General features: G+C 40.9%; 5 protein-coding genes and 1 long non-coding RNA gene across 6 annotated transcripts; 5 read left to right on the top strand and 1 right to left on the bottom strand.

Annotated features, from left to right (window-relative positions):
• Positions 1–3126: 3126 nt before the first annotated feature.
• Positions 3127–3516, top strand: LOC306914497 (histone H2B-like; the record flags this gene model as incomplete). Its single annotated transcript, XM_079491546.1, has 1 exon — positions 3127–3516. The coding sequence occupies one exon, from the start codon at positions 3127–3129 to the stop codon at positions 3514–3516; it is 390 nt and encodes a 129-aa protein (XP_079347672.1).
• A 1205-nt stretch (positions 3517–4721) lies between these two features.
• On the bottom strand, positions 4722–5105 carry LOC306922831 (histone H2A-like; the record flags this gene model as incomplete). Its single annotated transcript, XM_079500678.1, has 1 exon — positions 4722–5105. The coding sequence occupies one exon, from the start codon at positions 5103–5105 to the stop codon at positions 4722–4724; it is 384 nt and encodes a 127-aa protein (XP_079356804.1).
• A 2562-nt stretch (positions 5106–7667) lies between these two features.
• Positions 7668–8081, top strand: LOC306928217 (histone H3.2-like; the record flags this gene model as incomplete). Its single annotated transcript, XM_079508154.1, has 1 exon — positions 7668–8081. The coding sequence occupies one exon, from the start codon at positions 7668–7670 to the stop codon at positions 8076–8078; it is 411 nt and encodes a 136-aa protein (XP_079364280.1). The 3' UTR covers positions 8079–8081.
• A 2825-nt stretch (positions 8082–10906) lies between these two features.
• Positions 10907–11542, top strand: LOC306934779 (histone H1-like; the record flags this gene model as incomplete). The annotated part of the gene is made up of 1 exon (XM_079517558.1): positions 10907–11542. Exon 1 carries the CDS (start codon positions 10940–10942, stop codon positions 11540–11542), a length of 603 nt encoding a protein of 200 aa, XP_079373684.1. The 5' UTR covers positions 10907–10939.
• A 5337-nt stretch (positions 11543–16879) lies between these two features.
• LOC306935372 (histone H2B-like) lies at positions 16880–17263 on the top strand (the record flags this gene model as incomplete). Its single annotated transcript, XM_079518392.1, has 1 exon — positions 16880–17263. One exon carries the CDS (start codon positions 16880–16882, stop codon positions 17261–17263), a length of 384 nt encoding a protein of 127 aa, XP_079374518.1.
• Positions 17264–17961: 698 nt separating this feature from the next.
• Positions 17962–23045, top strand: LOC306925868. The gene is made up of 3 exons (XR_013790312.1): positions 17962–18038; positions 18611–18742; positions 22172–23045. It is a non-coding gene; the product is annotated as an uncharacterized lncRNA (long non-coding RNA).
• The last annotated feature ends 19 nt before the right edge of the window (positions 23046–23064 follow it).

Below are 23064 nucleotides of genomic sequence, written 5' to 3' on the forward strand. Positions count from 1 at the left end.
TGAGTTGTATCTCTCCTGCACAAACGATTTAGTTGATCTGCTAACCTCAGTGTACAATGATGGAATCAAGGAGGGCAAAATGCACTCATCCTTTTATCATGGCATCATATCGCTTATATATAAAAAAGGGTCATCTTTTAACTTAGATAATTGGAGACATATTACATTAATGAACGTAGATTATAAAATACTGGCAAAAATAATAGTTAATCGATTAAATAAAGATTTAGAAGAACTTATTGAAAAACAACAGACATGTTGGTATATTAAGGGATATAACAAGTGGGTGTACAAAGGAGGAGTTTTTTATTATAAGTTTAGACCAAAAAAAGGCTTTTGATTGTATTTCCAGAGAGTACTTGTGGGAGGTATTGAAGGTGTATGGTTTTAACCAGGATTGTATTAACCTGATAAAATTGTTGTATGCCCATGCAGTCCACAGTTCAAGTAAATGTAAATGGTGTTTTAACAGAGAGCTTTGAAATTAAGAGGGGCGTGAAACAAGGGTGTCCCTTGTCCGCTGCACTTTACATTTTAGCTATTAACCCTCTATTACATAAGATAAAGAATGATAGTAGGCTTACAGGTGTAAAAACTAGTGGTGGTGAGCGGGTTGTTGTCTTGGCTTATGCCGATGACATCACCATCATAATTAAAAATAATAAAGAGCTAGATATTATAAATGAGCACTTAGCACTTTATGAAGAGGTTTCAGGTTCCAAATTAAATCATGACAAAACGGAAGGTGTCTGGTTTGGGAGGAGTGAGACAAAGCCAAATGTAAATATAAAGGACACAGAAACGATGACAGTTCTAGGGGTACAGTTTTGTAATCAATCCGTTATGAAAAGAACTGGGATTGTAAAGATAAAGAAATAAAGGATGAATTAGAAAAATGGGAAAATAAGTCATGTTATGGAACAAAGATTATAATTATAAAAACATGTGTTTTGGCAAAACTGCTATTTTTGGCAACTATATTTCCTCCTAAGGACCAGACACTGAAAAAAAGAAATAAAAGTTACAAAAAGAAACTATTATATAAGAGTAAAACATATGGAGGCCATGTGGCTGTGGATTTGGGACTCAAACTAAAAAAATAATTGTGTAAGCACATAGCATCTGGTTTTAAACAAAGAGCTATATGGATAGGGGAGGCGCTGAGCTGGACCAAAAAGAAGGGCCGGGCAAGGAGCTCAGTGCCTTATTTTAAAGTCATGTATGGTGATTTGGTGTCAAACTCTGCACATTTAAATATTGACTGGACTGAAATGACAAGTAAATGTATATATAGTAAGATATGTGATGATTTATATGGTGGCATTTTTCCCTACAAATATCTTGATGAAAATCAAAAGCGGGTTTCTATAAAAAATATTAGTAGTAAAAATATCTCCGGAAAAAAAAAAGAGATGTCATGTGGCTGGTCTCTGTGAGGAGACTAGCAGTGAGAGCAGTTGTGAAATGGAGCTGCTTCGTCAAAACCGTTAAATGTCCAATTATAAATTGTGGTGCAGATGAGACAATTGAGCACCTGCTAGTTGACTGCCAGAGGTCTAGCTTTGTATGGGGGAAATGCCACAAATTGGTTTTAAAATTAAGATAAATTACAGTGCTGTTATGTATGGGGTCTTTGGGGAAAAATGTCTGCCATTGAACAAGAGCTTTACTGGACCGTGATTTGTACAGTTGTGAACAAACTGTGGACAACCAGGTGTGCCATGGTAATCCACCAGGAGGCCATCTCAGGGGAGGTGGTCTTTAAACAGATACAAACTGAACTAAAAAAACAAAGAACTCTTGACACAAGAAAAAATAAACTGACACCATGGCACCTATTAACATTGTAAAGAAAAAAAAGAAACCCCTTTGTATTTGAAATGCCTTGATATATATATATGTTGTTTTTTTTTCTTGTATTGTATTGTAACATAATGATATGTATATATATTAGATATATGTAATATTTGCATATTTTGTAAACCCTGAATAATTTTCAATAAAGTATATATAAAAGGAGGGAAAGGTGTTGTTATGTGCTTGTGGACAGACACACATGGCACCAAAGCATGGTGTCTGTTGGCGCATGGCAGCACCTTCAGAACCACACACTCGGTGCTGAAAAAAGGGAAGAGAAGAAACCCTTTTGATTGAAATGCCTTGATAGATTTTTTGTACCTTATAATATACATTGTAAAAACCCTGAATAATTTTCAATAAAGTATATATAAAAAGTGATAAGATAGGTTAACGTGTTATCAACGCCAATCGCACAGTAGGCTCCAGACTACATGCAGTAGGTCTGATCGGCTTGATAAGATCAGCGTAATAAGTAACCTACTGGGAATTATGTGTTGATTTTCAGAGCCAACTCAGTTCAACTTTCCACATATCAAGAGATGAAGTGCTTAATAATACACTAGACCTCTGACTGAGTTTAATAGTTGTAGCCACAAACTCAATGATTCACGGAATAAAGAACATGCTAATTAATATAGTTTCTGGTTCCTGGTTTCAGCAGAAGGTTTCTGTCAGGTGGGACCATTTGGTCATAATGAGGACATGATGAGACCCACTCAGCTGATCATCATGGAATGCTCAGAATATTTAACTATTAAACAGGGGAAGCACACACACACACACACACACACACACACACACACACACACACACACACACACACACACACACACACACACACACACACACACACACCTGTGTGAGCCTGCCACTGCCAGCTCTCTATTTTGGCTTTATAAGCACAGAAGAGCAGCATTTGTATAAATTAATAACAATAATTAACTCATTATGATATTATAATATAATGGGAATATTGCCACAGTCTTAATGAACATCTAGATATACCTTTATCATGGGGAAATGTATCCTAATAGCCCAATATTAATACCCAAATATCTTTAAATTCTTAATAACCCCTCACCATGTTGCACGAGCGGGAAAATATTATGCAGGAACAAAGACAAGACACCACCCTCTGTGTGGCAGGATCAGATCAGCCAATCATATCGTGGGAGTCGCACACTTAATTTGCATAGGCTTGCTATAAATACTGGTGCAACGCCGGCAACAGTTCACTTCTTCTCTTCAGTCCACTGAGAAAGAAACATGCCTGAAGTAGCAAAGCCAGCGGTAGCAAAGCCAGCGCCCAAGAAGGGCTCCAAGAAAGCCGTCACCAAGACCGCCGCGAAGGGTGGCAAGAAGCGCAGAAAGTCCAGGAAGGAGAGCTACGCCATCTACATATACAAGGTCCTGAAGCAGGTCCACCCTGACACCGGTGTTTCTTCCAAGGCCATGGGCATCATGAACTCCTTCGTCAACGACATCTTTGAGCGCATCGCCGGTGAAGCCTCCAAACTGGCTAACTACAACAAGCGCCGCACCATCTCATCCAGGGAGATTCAGACCGCCGTCCGCCTGCTGCTCCCCGGTGAGCTGGCCAAGCACGCCGTGTCTGAAGGCACCAAGGCTGTGACCAAGTACACCAGCTCCAAGTAAACTGTTCCGTCTGCTCTTAACACAACGGTCCTTTTAAGGACCACCCATCTTTTCCAACAAGGAGTTTATCCAAATACTATAAGCAAATTATAGTATATATTATATACTATCAGCCTGTCGGCTAATCCAGTTAGTCCAGGTCAGTCGTCTGACGCTGATCTGAATAACAATGCTAAAACCAGGCATGTAACTTTTTAATGAAGTACTGTGCATTTATTCATAATCGACAAAATGTTTGGTATAAATGGGTGTCAACATTTGTATGACCTTTAAAGAATCTTGTAAAAATGTAGATTTCATATTTGCTCCAGTACACTAGCAGTCATGTGAAATGAACAAATGTATGATCCACAAGTTAAAAATACATGACCTAAACGGGTATCATACATTTATTTATTTCAATAAAGACTATTAAAAGTTCTATCAATGTGGGTGTCATAACAAAAATGCATTATACAAAATGTATAATTCTTCTAATTCGAATTCTAATATCAAACGCCTGTCAACTAAACCAGTTGGTCCAGGTCAGTCGTCTGACGCTAGCCTGAATAACGCTAAGACAAGGCATTTAACGATTGCTTTAAATGGTGTTGTATAAACTTGTCATTTCATATTCTCTACTACACTAACAATCATGTAAAATGAACACATTATGACCGACAAGTTAAAAATACATGATATGAGTATGTAAATGTGTCATTCCATATACACATACTGATGGATGAATAAGACTTCATTATGGTAAATGGTAAATGGTGCATTTATATAGCGCCTTTATCCAAGGCGCTTTACACATAGATTGTGCATCAATTCACCCATTCACACACACATTCATACACCGATGGTGGAAGAAACCATGCAAGGCACTAGCCAGCACATCGGGAGCAATTTGGGGTTCAGTGTCTTGCTCAAGGACACTTCGACACTAACTCTTATTATAATGTATATCATGTGGAAATGTGGGTGTGATGCAAGCATGGAACAGATTAAAAAGAAAAATGTATAATTATAATGTGTAGAGGGACAATAGAGGAATATAGGCTCATTTCACTATTAGTTATTTACTAATACTAGGGGATACTAGGAAGTTAAATAGTATAATTGATAAAAAAAGTGTGCAATATTAGAAAGGACTCTCATATAGAAACAGTGGGTGGCTCTTAAAAGAGCCTTTGTGGGGTTTATGCAGTCGAAATGAAGCAGGTTTATTTATTTGCGGCTTTCTCGGTCTTCTTGGGCAGCAGAACAGCCTGGATGTTGGGCAGCACACCGCCCTGAGCGATGGTCACTCCACCCAGCAGTTTGTTGAGCTCCTCGTCGTTGCGGACGGCCAGCTGGAGGTGACGGGGGATGATACGAGTCTTCTTGTTGTCACGGGCAGCGTTTCCAGCCAACTCCAGGATCTCAGCGGTCAGATACTCGAGGACAGCCGCCAGATAGACAGGGGCGCCGGCACCGACTCTCTGGGCATAGTTGCCTTTACGCAGCAGCCTGTGGACACGACCCACGGGGAACTGGAGCCCGGCACGGGATGAGCGGGTCTTAGCCTTCGCCCTGGCCTTTCCTCCGGTTTTCCCTCTGCCGCTCATTTTGTAGGTTTATTTGTAATAATAGTTCGAAGAAATGTGCTGGAAGAGAGGCGTGCGAGATCTTTTATATGTTCAGCTTAGTAAAGTATAGTGGTCTGAGTGTGTACGAGTTTCCCATCAATCACTGCTAGTGGTGTGAACGGTTCCTCCCATTCTAAACTCTGACTCCTGACACACATCTTCAACAACACAGAAAACTGTGTCTGTTGCTGCTGCCTCTCAGAGCTAGTGAGATAAAATGCAGCAGTTTGCTCCAAGTTACATAGATGTCAGTACAACTGCTTTACAGAGAGAGAAATGTCAAGAACCAAGCAGACCGCACCTACATAAGATTAAGAAGCCTCAGCTGACTGGTGGAAGGGAAGCCAGAGTCATTGAGCAGCCTGGCAGCTGACGGGAAAAAACTTAGTCTGTGGCGGGCTTTCGTAGCCTTCAGCAGCCGCAGTCTTCTCCCAGAGGGGAGCAGGGTGAGGAGGCCGTGGCCAGGGTGAGAGGAGTCGGCCATAATCTTCCTTGCTCTCTTCAGCGCCCTGGCGTCGTGCAATATTCAGTAAAGTGTATATAAAAGAGCTCAAAGGCTACATATTCAGTCAGACAACTCACCCCGAAAGTGAAGACAACTCACCCGAAAGTGGCCGAAAGTGAAGACATCTCACCCCTGAAAGTGAAGACATCTCACCCCTGGTGAGTTGTCTTCACGTTCGGGGTGAGTTGTCCTGACAACTCACCAAAAGAGGCAAAAGGGGTGAGTTGTCTTGTTACCGTTTAGAATAGGGCCCACAATCGTCACTTCTGTGCAGCAAAAGCACTATAAGTTTGACCATATTATGTTGTGAATATGATATAATGGGGTTAATTGTGTATTAAGACAAGAGATGTCCTGTCCCCTTATATGTATCTTGTAGAAATGTTTATTCCACCGTGTCATACAAGATGAGGGGTCCTCAACACAGATACATAGTACAATACAAAAGCTCTCTCAAAGATAGCCGCTCCCACCCCACTGTTTCAACCCTAAATAGCAAAGTTCATAATGGAGAAAATATACCCATTGCATTCCTATATACCCAATACAAACATGCAGTACCAGCATGCACATGTGATAATAAACGGCAGCATCAAACAAGCAGGGTACAAATATGATGTTACATGCATATCAGTCAGTATATCATGGTTGTTATAGAAAGACAAAGACAACTGCCAAGTAGAGTACATTAATTAGAAACATGAGCATGGTGTTAGAAGGTGTATGAAGATTGATTATTTAAATCCATTGAAGGAAGTGATTGATCTAAGTGGACTTGGTAGGTCATTCCAGTCAGATGGAGCTTTACATTTGAAGGCACTGTGTCCTTGTGGGGACTGTAAAATAAGGATGGTCAGTGTGCCTTAAACTATAGGATGGTGTGTATGGGACAAGAAATTGTTTCAGATACTGTGGATAATTAAAGAAAATACATTTACAAATACATTGCAGCCAATGTGAGTGTCTTTGTGATTTAGGTGGAGCAGTGGTGGGTTCTATTGTATTTTCTTTATTCGGTTTGTAGTGGAAACTAGTATGTTTAACCTATTTTACATTCAAGGAACATGGAACTCTATACTAAAAACTGACATGGTAAAATACCTGGGTGTTGGATCTTCTACTGGGTTTTCTATTCAAATCAGCTCATTAATGACATATAGGGGTTTAATTTCAAACCAAAAATTTGCCCAGCACTAAGAAAAGTAGAGTATTGTGAAAGATGGTTAGTTTGCCATGTTTTGTTAATGGATGATCAGCTCATGCTCATGAATATTTGAGGCTTGCATATTGCTTTCTTGCTGTCCATTTATCCAGTTTTACTTTATAAGAATGTTGGTATCTGTTAAATGCACTTGAACATTTGTGAGTTTTGTTTTAGGAGAGGAGAGCACTTCATTTTTTTAAATCATTATGACCTTATGATTCCCTGCTTATGTAAAATGCTTTCTTTGGGTTAGTTGGATTGCTGCAATGTACAGTCTAAATTAAATTGCTTTTTACATTACAATGGTTAGAAAGTTGCAATAAGACATACCTGCAATAGTTTGGAAATGAGGAAAACTTGACATTTATTTCAGGAGTAACGTTGGTGTATAGATATTTGTCATAATACTTCCTTTTAACAAATTCTCTGTAATGTTAAGAAGTGTTGAGTTGTTTACTGCTGTGCTGAAGAGATTACGTTGTTAATTTTCCATCCCTGATTTTTGTTGGGCTGTGTAATAATCTTAATGCCTTGATATATTTTTGTACTTTAATGTAATATATGTATACATTGTAAAAACCCTGAATCATTTTCAATAAAGTATATATCAAAAGCAGAAACTAGTATGTATTAGCTATTACAGCAGCCCCAGTCAGAATGACGTGTGTAAGAGTTCCCCTCCAATCGGTTCCAGTGATGCATGGTACCTCCCCAATCAAGGAGGTTCCAGAACACTGACCAATCAGAGGACGAGGGCGTCACCGAGGCGCTAATAAAAGGCAACAGTTTTTTCTGCCAAGCCATTCTATTCTCAACTTCTTTAGAAGAGATCATGGCTAGAACTAAGCAGACAGCTCGTAAGTCCACCGGCGGCAAAGCGCCCAGGAAGCAGCTCGCCACCAAGGCAGCTCGTAAGAGTGCGCCGGCGACCGGTGGAGTGAAGAAGCCTCACCGTTACCGTCCCGGTACAGTGGCTCTGAGGGAGATCCGTCGTTACCAGAAATCTACCGAGCTGCTGATCCGCAAGCTGCCCTTCCAGCGCCTGGTGAGGGAGATCGCCCAGGACTTCAAGACCGACCTGCGCTTCCAGAGCTCCGCCGTCATGGCTCTCCAGGAGTCGGCCGAGGCTTATCTGGTCGGTCTGTTTGAAGACACCAACCTGTGCGCCATCCACGCCAAGAGGGTTACCATCATGCCCAAAGACATCCAGCTGGCCCGTCGTATCCGTGGAGAACGTGCTTAAACTCATCTGTCACTGTCACAACCCCAAAACGGCTCTTTTCAGAGCCACCAAATGTGTTATTTAAAGAGCTATTATCCTTTGATATTAACTACTTATGCACTTTAAACTGACTTCACAATGAGCCAGAAACTACTGAAATGATTGCATTTGGTAATGTGTTCCGACAAAGTCTGCCATCTGTTGCAGTATCTTCCTTGGTACATACATACATACATACATACTCAATCTATAGTGTATGCAATGCATTTGCAAAATATGCTGTAACTTGAGCGTGTACATTTATGTAGAGACTGCGTGAATAATTCAGCTCCACCCTGTGGGGGAGGTGAGGCATTGTGTTTAACTCAGCATGATGCTTCACTGTTCACACCAAAACCAGCAGTTATTCATAGTCCTGGAATGAGACACTTCTGTACAAAGTAAGTTTTAGTATAAATCAAATCAACATTTATATCAGTGTTGGCTTTTCAAAGTTAAGGTGGGGGTTGAGCATGTTTCTAGTATTTTTGGGGGACTAACTCACATGTGCACAGTAAAATCATCAGTGTTCATTCATCACTCTGTGAGGGTTGAATTGTGGGAGTCTAAAGCAGTGTATATTCAATCTTTATTTCAGACTCATGTGAGATCCATAGCACATTAAAAACACAACACAATATAAATACTACGGCAGTGGTGCCAGACTACATACATGTATACATAGGAGCATTACCTCTAATCCTCCCGACATTAAAACATATTGTCATTATGTCACCATCGAAAACCAATTACACTCTGGCATTGGGACCTTTAATCCGCATCTTTATTACGTCATCATTGAGAGCTAGTCATCATTGAGAGCTAGCATATGACGCCAGTTATACCCTGACGTCATATGCTGGGACGGTGCATACGCATCAAAAGTAACCACAGTATACCACTAATCAATTTACACATTACATATACATATACATAGAGGCATTTCCTGTAATCCACCCGACATTGATCGAGATATACGTCACCATCGTCACCACCTTTAATCCACATCTTTACGACATACTTCATAATACTACTTTTTAAAAAAAGTAGGTACGTAGCAAATAGCTAAACCTAATAATTCAATATTTCAATCGTTCTTTCAAAGAGAAACTGAGATTTGACAGTTTGTAGCGGTCGACAGCGCGCTCTGCTTGCGCACTAGTAGGCCATTTATGGCCTACTAGTGTGCAACAAGCAAGTAGGCACTCGACAGAGTGCAGTTCTAGTTATTATTAGTTTAGCAGTAATTTTATAAGTAATAATCACAAATCACTTTTTGGGGTTATGAAAGGCAAAGCCAATTTTATTATTTTATTTTAACACCAAGCATATTTGTGAAATGACAGTAGAATACTGAATACAATGCAAACAAAAATCACACCCATGTGAAGTGAGGGGCGCTCTTACATCATCTCATTCTGACCAATCACAATTTATGTCCTCATCTTCAATGTTTGTCAACTGAACTGGCCATTCATTGTCAATGGCATTTCACGTTTGTGTTAGGACAAAGTTTGTGTTTACACAAAGGCTCGACATAATTTTAACAATAATGCAAGCTCTGTGATCTTGTAGATCTGCTATTCTTAAAATAATTTGAAAATATGGTTAAAGTGATGTTTGTGCTATTAAAAAAATACATCCTGACCCAGAGAATCAAACAACCTTTAATATTTAGTTTTACTCCTTTTATGTTGTATCCCAATAATGGAGAATTAAAACAGTTTGATTCATTTCATAATGTTAACTTTAGTCCAGCTGTGCGAGGCTCCATAACCAAGCTTGTCTCAGAGTCACCTCACCTAAATATGCACTGCCACCTCTGTCATGAATTCATCCATTACTACTATAATGTACTTTGATATCACTGTTGAGAACGGGTTACATATAAGTAGTTAATTATGGGCCTCATTGATCATGAAACTTAGCTGAATAAATATTGAAAGAAAGTGTGGGTGGCTCTGAAAATAATACATATCCATAATGTGACACTACAACAAATACTTTTGTATTAATACAAAAGTATAGTCTACTCTACTGTACAGTCTGTATACACCAGTTTAAGTTAAGTAATTAATGCCAATCTACAACATCATGTTCCAAAGTCACATTTGTCTGCTTACATCATCACATTATTGTTAGTGGTAATGCATGGAAGGAATGTAGGCATATCAGTGATACATGCACAAATACATGCAGTTGATTGAAGATGAAAACACATGTCGTTTTCTGTATTTTGATAGCAATACGTTTTTGACCACAAATTGACCAAGTGTTACAACCTCTGTCATTGGAAGTTGTTTATCAACTCCACCATGCTGTTGTCAACTGGAGTGTGTTTACTTGTGTCAGAAAACCTTCTGTTTATAGAAAAACGGAAGACAAAACAAACGTATAGTTTATGTTATTGCGTCGCCATGAATGTCTGCTAAGACGAGTTTGAGTATCATTGTTAATTTATCATAGTTTAAATTGTTTTAGAAGACAAATGACAGGGGAAACACTGGTGTCAGACTGTGGAAGGGTGATGTTTTTAGCATATAACTTAAAAACTAGAGTGCCGTTTTCATCTCAGATGTATTAATGTAAAAAAGGAACATGTGTGTTAACTGGTCAGCTCTTTGTTGCATTAAATAATATAACATTTAGATAGTTATATGTTGTTTTAATCGGGGAGAAAACACAAAAGTGTAACATTAAGATAGCTACAGTAGAGCTGCTGTGTGTGTTGAGTCTAGATGGTTCTCATGTGGTGTTTAAGTCCAGCCCCTTCAGAGCGTTCAGCATCACTCTGTGAGAGTTTACTTTAGAGGAGGAACAGCAACCTACTATCCGAGAGAATAATGGCAGAAGTCGCTCCAGCACCAGCTCCGGCCAAGGCCGCCAAGAAGAAGGCAGCTCCCCGAACCAAGAAGACCGGCCCCAGTGTCGCTGAGCTGGTCGTCGAGGCCGTGTCCGCCTCCAAGGAGCGGAGCGGTGTGTCTCTGGCTGCGGTCAAGAAGGCTCTGGCTGCTGGCGGCTACGATGTGGAGAAGAACAAAGCCCGCGTGAAGACCGCCGTCAAGAGCCTGGTCACTAAAGGCACCCTGGTCCAGCTCAAAGGCACCGGAGCGTCTGGCTCTTTCAAGATTAACAAGGCAGAAGCGGTGAAGGTAAAGAAGCCTGCTGCTAAGAAAGCAGTTAAAGCAAAGAAGCCCGCTGCAGCCAAGAAACCCGTAGCGGCTAAGAAGCCCAAGAAGGCGGTAGCAAAGAAGCCCGCAGCCGCCAAGAAATCACCCAAGAAAGCCAAGAAGCCTGCCGCCAAGAAAGTAGTAGCTAAAAGCCCGAAGAAGGTCGCCAAGAGCCCCAAGAAAGTGGCTAAGAAGCCCGCAGCAGCCAAGAAGGCTCCAGCCAAGAAGGTTGCCAAACCCAAGGCAGCAAAGAAGGCAGCGCCCAAAAAGAAGTAAACCGTCTGCTCCATATTTATACCCACAAAAGGCTCTTTTAAGAGCCAACCACATTGTTTTATAAGAGTATCCGATTCCTATCCTCACTATAATGGTGATCACGCAATTATAAAGCCAGTTCTAATCCGGCATTTCTCACACATAATTTTGCTAAACCATAAATCAGTTTGGTTCAAATCAACATTGAATAGTGGACAATGACATAGTTCCAAATCATAAAGGCCTACATGATCGAGACTACAGCAATGGAAGATAAGTCATGGAATGTTATTTATGCCTTCCAAGGGTTTTTACAGATGTTTACATATAAATGATTGTATCAGTCTGATAATAATATTATTTAATAATAATATCTCAAATTTATGTAGCGCCTTTCTGAGTAGTGAGTAGTGAGTACCCAAATACACTTTACACATGAGGGGCAAGAAGAAGCAACATGTAAAAACAACTTTATTAGGCAAAAATATTGACACAAATTAACAGAAATGATGATAGAGTTGAGATTATAGAGTTGAATAGCAACATTACTGTAAAAACAAATGGGTGGCGTGACCAAGGGGGAGGAGTATGTGTGTGTGTGTGTGTGTTTGGGGGGGGCGGGTGCACATTGGCAACGCCCACGCAGCTCTCTCTGTGCCTGTCCTCCCTTACGTCCTCAGAACACACATAAAAAGGATCATTCACTTCTTGAACTACTGCTAAAGCAACGATGTCTGGAAGATTCAAGGGAGGAAAAGGTCTTGGAAAAGGAGGCGCCAAGCGCCATCGCAAGGTGCTTCGTGATAACATCCAGGGAATCACCAAGCCCGCCATCCGCCGTCTGGCTCGCCGTGGCGGCGTGAAGCGTATCTCCGGTCTGATCTACGAGGAGACCCGCTGTGTCCTCAAGGTGTTCCTGGAGAACGTGATCCGTGAAGCCGTCACCTACACCGAGCACGCCAAGAGACAGACCGTGACCGCCATGGTATGGATTCGGGACAGACCCATAATTATCCGTATCCGTATATCAGATTTGTATCTGTAATGTACAATTCGTAACTCTTATTCTCAGATTCGTAATTCAAATGTTCACTTCTGTGTCTCAAATAACCACTTTCGTGTCTCAAATACCCACATCTGTGTGTCAACTTATACATTTTAGAAGGATATTTATTTGTGACTCTCCACTGAATTTTGTGAGTAATTATGAGACTCTTTTACCTCGCTGTTAGTCATATGATTTGTAACTTGTAAGAAATAAAATCACCTATGCACGCACCAGATTTGTACTCTTATAGGCAATTCGTAACAAACAGTATGCAAGTGTAAATCAGATTTGTATCTGTAATGTACAATTCGTAACTCTTATTCTCAGATTCGTAATTCAAATGTTCACTTCTGTGTCTCAAATAACCACTTTCGTGTCTCAAATACCCACATCTGTGTATCAATTTATGCATTTTAGAAGGAGATTTATTTGTGACTCTCCACTGATTTTTGTGCGTAATTATGAGACTCTTTTACCCCGCTGTTTGTCACATGATTTGTAACTTGTAAAAAATAAAATCACCTATGCACGCAGTCATTTGTATTTGTATCTCACATTTGTGTGTCAACTTAACTCAAATGTAGCTGTTAATTTGCACGGATGTGTGTGAGTATTTTTGAGACTGAGAGAATAGTCTCATAATTATCTGTATCTGTAACAACAGATTTGTACTTGTGAAGTGCAATTCGTAACTCTAATTGTCAAATGTATCTCAAATCTTAACATTTGTAATTCAACTTAGAAATTCTAAACGCAAATGTAGCTGTTAATGTCCACGGATGTGTGTGGCAATTTTGAGACTATTGTACCGTGGTGATTTCACACCAATCTGTGACTTGTGTAGGGAGCAGTACCGAGTACCTCCAGTAGATGGAGGTGTGGGTACCAGATCTTCGGCTCTGTATAATTAGCTAGGATTACACTTCCTGTTTACTTCCGGGTTGGGAGATAGCTAGGATAAGGCCTTCAGAATAAGAGGTTAAGACCTCGTAATTAATGTGTTCTTTTTAATGTCATACATTTATTTAAAAAAAAATGCATTTATGATATGTCTTTTTAAAAGGCGTATACTAGAGTACTGTGCCCTAAAATGTTTTTACCGATTTAAAATGGCTATCCCATTAAATTGGACAGAATATGGTCAGAATGGTCAGTATAAGAGGTTAAGACCTCGTACTTAATACTTAATAATACTATTTGAATTGAAATCCTGAATATTTTTTCAATTTTTGAATTGTAAAGCTGAAAAGTAACATAAAATGGGAGACCTCTACAACACCACACCATCCGCTAAGCGGGAGAGGTGTAAAATAAAAAGTTACCAGGCCCCCAGTGGGCTCAGAGGTCAAAAGTGTGCCATTTCCAGACCAGAGTGGACGCTGGACCAAAAACGGATCTTCGTATCAACAGGTCTGACATATGCACGCGTTCGGGGAGACCTCCTCTATAACACCACACCCTCCGCTAAGTGGGAGAGGTGTAAAAAGTATTTTGTCCAGCGTCCACTCTAGTCTGGAAACGTTTTTGACCTGAGCCCACTGGGGGCCTGGTAACTTTTTATTTTACACCTCTCCCGCTTAGCGGAGGGTGTGGTGTTGTAGAGGAGGTCACCCCTTTTATGTTACTTTTCAGCTTTACAATTAAAACATTGAAAAATATTCAGGATTTCAATTAAAATAGCAAAAAATAGCTGATCTACAAGCTCAAAACACGCCACACTGCGTTTTGAGCTTGTAGATGGCTATTTTTGCTCTGACCTGTATGTATGCAGTGTGGCCGTCTGGAGTGATTGTGGAAATATAGTGGCCCTCTCCACCATCAAAGTTGCCCACCCCTGAAATAGGTGACGCTGCTCCACAGTACAAGGGTATAGGAAAATGTGCCAAGACTGCAAAGTGTCCAATTTAATAGGATAGCCATTTTAAATCGGTAAAACATTTAGGGCACATAAGTACTCTAGTGTGGTACCCACACCGCCATCTACTGGAGGTACTCGGTACTGCTCCCTACACAAGTCACAGATTGGTGTGAAATCACCACGGTACAATAGTCTCAAAATTGCCACACACATCCGTGGACATTAACAGCTACATTTGCGTTTAGAATTTCAAATGTTAAGATTTGAGATACATTTGACAATTAGAGTTACGAATTGCACTTCACAAGTACAAATCTGTTGTTACAGATACAGATAATTATGAGACTATTCTCTCAGTCTCAAAAATACTCACACACATCCGTGCAAATTAACAGCTACATTTGAGTTAAGTTGACACACAAATGTGAGATACAAATACAAATGACTCTGCGTGCATAGGTGATTTTATTTTTTACAAGTTACAAATCATGTGACAAACAGCGGGGTAAAAGAGTCTCATAATTACGCACAAAAATCAGTGGAGAGTCACAAATAAATCTCCTTCTAAAATGCATAAATTGATACACAGATGTGGGTATTTGAGACACATACATGAAAATTTGAATTACGAATCTGAGAATAAGAGTTACGAATTGTACATTACAGATACAAATCTGATTTACACTTGCATACTGTTTGTTACGAATTGCCTATACGAGTACAAATCTGGTTATACGGATACGGATAATTATGAGTCTGTCCTGATTCCATACCATGGATGTTGTCTATGCTCTGAAGAGACAGGGACGCACTCTGTACGGATTCGGAGGTTAATGATACTGACTTGATCTACCAACAACCCAAAGGCTCTTTTAAGAGCCGCCCACGTTTTCTGTACAGAGTTTATTCCCTTTAATGTTTTAGTTCAATGTTACTTTTACAGTATTTTATTGAATTTCCACAATTACAAAGCATCACAGTAGCCTACACATCAAGGCTTAAATAATAAAACACTGCTTGTCGTCATATACATACAAAAATTACATACATCAATGTTTTACATCACCTAATCATAGCAACATTATTTAATATATTAGCACCCCTCACTTCACACTGATGATTCGGCCTCCATATTTCCAATCTTCTAAGCGGCCAAAACAGACTGACTGTTTCTTTGCATTGAAATTGCAACATCTCTGCAGTTGGTGGACTGACTACTAGATTGGAGCATGGAATAGAACTATATTGAAATATAGATTTACTCTAGTCTACCCTAGTATATTTTAGCAGGACAATAGAGCAGGTGGGCGGGAGAACATTATGCAGAATCAAAGTCAGTGTGAAGCATAAGCAGCCATTTCAAAGTATTGTATTGAATTTCCACAATTCCAATTCCACAAAATATCACAGTACAAAGAATATCCAAGGTTTGACGTTACATCAGATAAAGGCTACATGTCAGATTAAAACATCGATGTTACACAGTGTCTGCATCTATTAAAATGTGCAACAAGTTTTCCAAATCTTAAAAACAGTCACACAAATACATACACTGACTACTAAATGATGTAAATTATGCATTGATAGATTAGAACGTGTGTTATAACTGGATTTAGTTTGGAGCGTGGAATAGAACTATTGATATATAGATTCACTCTAAAGGTGGCCTTACACTAGCCGATAATCGGGCATTTTTTGACGCTCGGGGGGTGCCCGACTCAATCGATCTGCTCGGGGCCGCTCAAAGCGCGATCGGGATCGGCCCGATCAACATCAAGAATGTTTGATATTTGCTCTGCCCCGCTCCGATTATCCTGTAGTGTGTGGTGCTATCAGATTTCAGATTGAGGTGGCCGATAATCGGGCATTTTTGACGCTCGGGGGGTGCCCGACTCAATCGGGAGCGATTCTCGGGCATAAATTATCGTCTAGTGTGAGTGTATAAAAGATCCAATCGTAATCCCTCCGATCTGCTCGGGGCCGCTCACAGCGCGATCGGCCCGATCAACATCAATAATGTTTGATATTTGCTCTGCCCCCGCAACCCCCTCTCCTCGTCCCCTCTCCTCTCGTCCCATCTTCACTCCCTCGGGGCCGATAATCCTTGGGTGCGTTGCGCCAGAGTTTTAAAACCGTGTACCATAAAATATTTGGGCCCGATTATCCTGTAGTGTGTGGTGCTATCAGATTTCAGATTGAAAAAAATCGGCTAGTAAGGCCACCTTTAAATCTGTATTTGAGCGGGACAATAGATCAGGCGGGCGGGAGAACATTATGCAGAAACAAAGACAGTGTGAGTCCCCTCCCTCTGTGGGTCACATAAGCAGTGGCAGAAGAGGCCAATCACGTGCGGGGAGTCGCTCGCACACTTCATTTGCATAGGCTTGCTATAAATACTGGTGCAACGCTGACTGCATTTCACTTCTAATATTGAGTACACTCAGAAAGAAATATGCCTGAAGTAGCAAAGCCAGTTAAGCCAGCACCCAAGAAGGGCTCTAAGAAAGCCGTCACCAAGACCGCTGCGAAGGGCGGCAAGAAGCGCAGAAAGTCCAGGAAGGAGAGCTACGCCATTTACATCTACAAGGTCCTGAAGCAGGTCCACCCCGATACCGGTGTTTCTTCCAAGGCCATGGGTATCATGAACTCCTTCGTCAACGACATCTTCGAGCGCATCGCCGGTGAAGCCTCCAAACTGGCTCACTACAACAAGCGCTCCACCATCTCATCCAGGGAGATTCAGACCGCCGTCCGCCTGCTGCTCCCCGGTGAGCTGGCCAAGCACGCCGTGTCTGAAGGCACCAAGGCTGTGACCAAGTACACCAGCTCCAAGTAAACTGTTCCGTCTGCTCTTAACACAACGGTCCTTTTAAGGACCACCCATCTTTTCTAAGAAAGAGTTCATCCAAATACTATAAATGGCCATTACAGAGCCTGTCGCTAAGTCCAGGTTAGTCGTCTGACATAACACTGCTCAAGACATTTAACTTGATTGAATTCATAAGCAATATTGCTGTCATGTTGGAATACATAATTATTCATATTGTTATCTACTAAAGGTTTGTTTTTTAGAGAAGATTGGCTGTCAGGATAAACATGTCTGCCTACTTACAGTATAATACCAGGCGAAGGAACTACAAAAACAGGCTGCCTTGTCGTCATATAAATACATCAAAGTGTCATCATACATGTCATCAAAACAAACCATTCAGAAGAAACATCTAGGCGCCAGAACGCGCGAACAAATGGCACCATGCTTTGGTTCGTCCACTCATTTTGTAGGTTTATTTTATTTCTAGAGTATAATACGTCGATGAAATTTGTTGGAGGCGAGGCGTTTTATATCTCCAGCTTTAGTAAAGTATGTGTGCGGCTGTGCGCCCCACCAATCATAGAAACGGATGAGTGTGTATGAGCTCCCCACCAATCAGTGCTAGTGGGTGAACTGCTCCTCCCAAAGAAGGAGGTTACCAATGAGGTAAAATGCAGCAGTTTGCCCTTTTTGCTATATTTTCTATCTCTCTTGCACTGAGAGAAAATGGCATGACCCAAGCACTGCGCCGCTCATAAATAAGAAGCCTCAGGTTATTAATATTGACTGTCTTTGTCTTGTAAGTAGGCATAATTATACAACATTATTTTGTATGTAGTCGTAATGATCCTTTACATTTAGTGTCACGTTGCATGGAATGGATCACAGTGCCCAGCCCACTGATTGTCTAATATTCAAGTGCGAGGCACAATTTAGTTCTAGTCCAGTCCACAATCAACACAAGTGTTCAAACATTGGAAGTCTGACCAGACCACATTCATATGTTGTGAATTTGAATGGATCAAAAATGAAAACAAGTGATGCATACTTATTTTTTTACACAAGAAACGGCTCTTTTAAGAGCCACCCACTTTATTATTTGAAGAGAAATGATTCCCCTGTATTTATGCTACAGACACTAAAATGTGTGACACTAAATGGTGATTATTTTTCTAAGTGCTGGAGTTTGGAAGCACTCGTCGTAAGTCACTGAATGGCCCTTCGTACCACCTGTTTTGAATTTGCACATAATGCAGGAGGTAGCAGCGCGACCCGTTAAAAGTGCTTCCAAACTGCAACACTTAGAAAAAGAATCATATGCACAGAATTTCTTGACAGAAAGTAGCTCATAACATTTCATTTTTCGCACAGACGAAATGAAAGCCTGGGTATCGAGGCTACTCATAACATGTCTTGTCTACGCTGGATTTTTATGAAACGAAAGCTCGGGCAGATTGAAAGAGGATCATTCAAGCTTGGCCTAGAGCTGCATGCTGCAAATTGGTGAGTTTAATGTTGTTTAATACAAGCAGATCGCAAACACAAATTGGATGAGTAGGGAGTCAATGGAGGGTATTGCAAATCTAGATTTGTCCCATTATAAAAAAAATCTAGACTTGCAAATAGCGGCTAGACTCAGAGTAGAGCTTCTTTGCCTGGAAAGGAGCCTGCTTAGGTGGTTCTGGCATCTGGTTGGGATGCCTCTCGGGCGTCTCCCTATAGAGAGGTCCTCCAACTTGCATCATTCCAAGTAGGCCAGTGCCAACGGGCACCACTGTAGAGGCTACAACGGGCACCACTCTAGTAGCTAGTCTCTGTACGTACATATGTTATCCACATAACTCGAGAAGCTTTCACCTACCGACTTCAAATTCAACACACATGTTCCACACCCCCACAGGGAGTGCAGTGCCCAGTGTCGGTTGTCCATTCTAGGGCTACTATCATCATCATACCTCAAGAGAAGCTATACTACCTGTTGGAGCTATTCACTATTTTGTATTTCACATTTATTTGTTGGATTTGTTTGGTAGAATTATTGTATGCATTATTATTTCAGTTTATTTGTGTTCCAGTTAAAGGCTTTTATTTTGAAGGTATTGGGCAATTGGGTGTGCACAGGTGAATTTATTTAACTGTCATCAGACAGGCAGTCATTCAGATTTCAGTTTGGCACTGGGAAGGTGCACAAGTTTTTACCAGGGTGACAGGGTCAAAGCAAACTAGCAAAGCAGTTATTTCCATCATGTTTGCCATATTTGTCTGTGAAGGAAATGGAATAAAATATCACCAACCTGCAAGAGCTGTTTTATCCCGACTCATTTATCCCTGCGTAAGATCCACTATACCTGGTGCCTCAGTGGCCTTTTGAGTTTTATTATTGTTGACAAATGGCCACTACATAAAGTAAAAACTTGCCCTTATTGAAGTGGACATTTTATTGTTTGGATTTTGCACTGGATTTTTGGGACTTGCACATGCTATGCATCAAGTGGATAATTAGCCTCATCAAGGACTTGTGAATGGGACATGGACGCACCTGCACTGCTTTTACTATTGTTGTTTTGCTCACTGGATTTTAAAGACACGTCAGAGAATGGAGGAGCAGCGACTTAATGGACATTGTCGCACAACTACCCAGAAACATTGGTATGTGAAAATAATATATGCTCAGTCGGCTTTATTGGAAAAAGGCTTAACTATTGGAGTGGCTGAGTTTGTTGTTTCACTACCGCAGAGCAGATTGGGAGTTGGATTTTGATGCATGTTTGATTGTGCAATTACAGAGACATTCATTCATAAATATCCGATCTTAAAGGTTGTGTGAAGTTTAGACTACAGTAAACCAGACAATATAGCGTGTTGAGAAAAAGACACAATGTCACAGATACATTTAAAAGACAATGTTGAGACTCAGAATGAGGCTCGAAGTGTGGTTTCTGATGATATCAGGCCAGAGGACAGTGTTTCAAACATTTCATGTCCAAAGGAGAATCAAACCAGAACACACTCTTGTGCTTCATCCACCTCATATGCAAGGATAAAGGCAGAGGCTGATAAAGCAGCACTCATAGAGCGCATTCATGCGTTAAAAAGGAAACACCAGTTGGAAGCAAAGGAGGAGGAATTAAGAAAGGAGAGGAGGAGGAATTAAGAAAGGAGAAGGAACAGTTTGCTCTAGAGACTGAGCTAGCTGCAACCAATGCTAAAATCAATGTTCTGGAACTCAATTCAAGATGTGGATCCAAAAGAGTGGATGGAATGAACTCATATCTGGAAAGGAACCAGGGCCAGGCTCAGAGGATAAGCCAACTTAATCCTCAAACTGGTCAATTTGTCCTACAGGGAAATGACAAAAACAACAAGTTGAGTGAATCTACACCTGAGGCCCTGTCTGTGTCTGCCAGGCCTAAAGAAACGTCACAGACCGTCAGACCTAAACAGGTGACTGTAACACAGACTGACCTCAGACCAGCAACAGCTGGAGCACAAACGCAAGTGGTTCTACAGACTGGAGGTGATTCCTCTCTGAATATGTCATGCAACAATAGCACTGAGAATAATATTGTGAACATCATGCAAAGGCAGAATGAAATCACTGCATTGTTGGTTCAGAAAACTTTAGCATCCTCTCTGCCAAGGAGAGAGATAACTGTGTTTGAGGGTGACCCTCTTGAATTTCATTCCTTTATTAGAGCCTTTGAAAGTTGTGTCGAGGCAAAAACTGACAACTCCAGTGATCGACTGCATTATTTGGAGCAGTACACCACAGGCGAGCCAAAAGAATTGGTAAAGAGTTGTCAGCAGCTACCACCTGCACAAGGATACCAAATGGCCAAATCCCTTCTTGATGAACATTTTGGCAATGAGTACAAAATTACTTGTGCATACATGGACCAAATTCACAACTGGCCTCTCATTAAAGCAGAGGATGTCAAAGCTCTGCAATCATATTCTCTTTTCCTCCGAGAATGCTGTCATTTAACATATCAAATCATGCGCATGGAGTTAGACACACCATTCAATCTCAGAAACATTGTGATGAAACTTCCTTACAAGTTAAGAGAAAAATGGAGAGAGGTTGCATGTGATTGGCAGGAGAAAAGAGGTTGCAGAGCAGTGTTCAGTGACCTTGTGAACTTTGTTGAGAGAGAAGTCAAAATAGCCTCTGATCCAATTTTTGGAAATATCCAAGATTTGCAACCTACCAGATGTAGTAAAACCTCCACTGTCAGTGACCCAAGACAAAGGAAACGGGAAAGCACTTTTGCCACTAGTGTCACAACAGTGAAGGAAGCAAATATTTGCATGAATAAAAGGTTCCCTTCTGTTGAAAGCAACCTCAAATGTTGTTTATTTTGCCAGCAAAAGACTCATTCATTGAATACATGCTCACAGTTTAAGTCAAAGATGCATCGGGACAAGATATGTTTCATAAAGGAAAATGGAATTTGTTTTGGTTGCTTAAAAGTTGGGCACACAAGCTCCACATGTTGGAGTCGTTTGGATTGCAGCGTGTGTCACCAGAAGCATCCCTCTGTCCTGCACATTGAGCAGAAGGGTATAGGTACATCCTTCAATGAAACTGTGAGCCCTCCACTGAGTGTAACACCTGAACAGCCTGAGACATGTGGTCACATTGGGGCCGGTGATGAGGACAGTTCGGTTTTCTCCATTGTAGCAGTTCAGGTGAAAAGTCAGACGAATAACAAAGTTGTGCACACACATGCTTTTTTAGATCCTGGGAGTTCCAGTACCTTTTGCACTGTTCACCTGGCAGAGAAACTCGGCCTAAGTGGCAGGCCAGCCAGCATTTTATTACAGACAATGGGTCAAAAGAAGATTGTGAGCACCACCATATTGTCTGACTTGAAAGTGTCTGGCATGGACACAAATGATTTCATTGAACTGCCTAATGTTTTAACTCAACAGACTATGCCAGTGTCGAGGGTGAACATTCCACGGCAAGAGGATGTTGAAAAATGGTCCTACTTGGGGAAAATAAAACTTCATGACGTGGATGCAGATGTTGATTTGCTCATTGGATCAAATGCAGCAAAAGTGATTGAACCTGTGGAGCTGATCAACAGTCAAGGTCAAGGACCCTATGCAGTCCGAACAAGAGTCGGCTGGGTAATTAATGTACCTCTTTGTAGTGGAGACAACGCAGTGAAGACTGGCTGCTCTGTTGTCACAAATAGTAGGGTTTCTGTGGAACATCTGGAAGACATGTGCATTGATGCGCCCTTCATAGAACCTGTACAGCATCCCCAAGGCCAGAAGAGGAAAGTGAAGTTTAAGGAATACTCTAAAAGACACTCCACTGTGTGCACACATCCTAAATAGACCTGCAGCAAAGATCCCTCTGATGTTGGAGGCCACAGTGTAGAGCCATGGACAATTATTTATTTATTTTTTCTTTCTATGCTGTCTTTCTGTCTGTCTCTTTCAGTGGCCACAGAGTACAAGATGGAGAAGTTGAATAGCTCCTTTATGAAATTAGTGTAATTGTGACGTGTACACTTTTCCCAATTAGGGGCCGGAATGTTGGAGCTATTCACTATTTTGTATTTCACATTTATTTGTTGGATTTGTTTGGTAGAATTATTGTATGCATTATTATTTCAGTTTATTTGTGTTCCAGTTAAAGGCTTTTATTTTGAAGGTATTGGGCAATTGGGTGTGCACAGGTGAATTTATTTAACTGTCATCAGACAGGCAGTCATTCAGATTTCAGTTTGGCACTGGGAAGGTGCACAAGTTTTTACCAGGGTGACAGGGTCAAAGCAAACTAGCAAAGCAGTTATTTCCATCATGTTTGCCAT

The sequence above is a fragment of the Electrona antarctica genome (genome assembly GCF_951216825.1).
Source record: "Electrona antarctica genome assembly, chromosome: 1".
Lineage (NCBI taxonomy): Eukaryota > Metazoa > Chordata > Actinopteri > Myctophiformes > Myctophidae > Electrona > Electrona antarctica.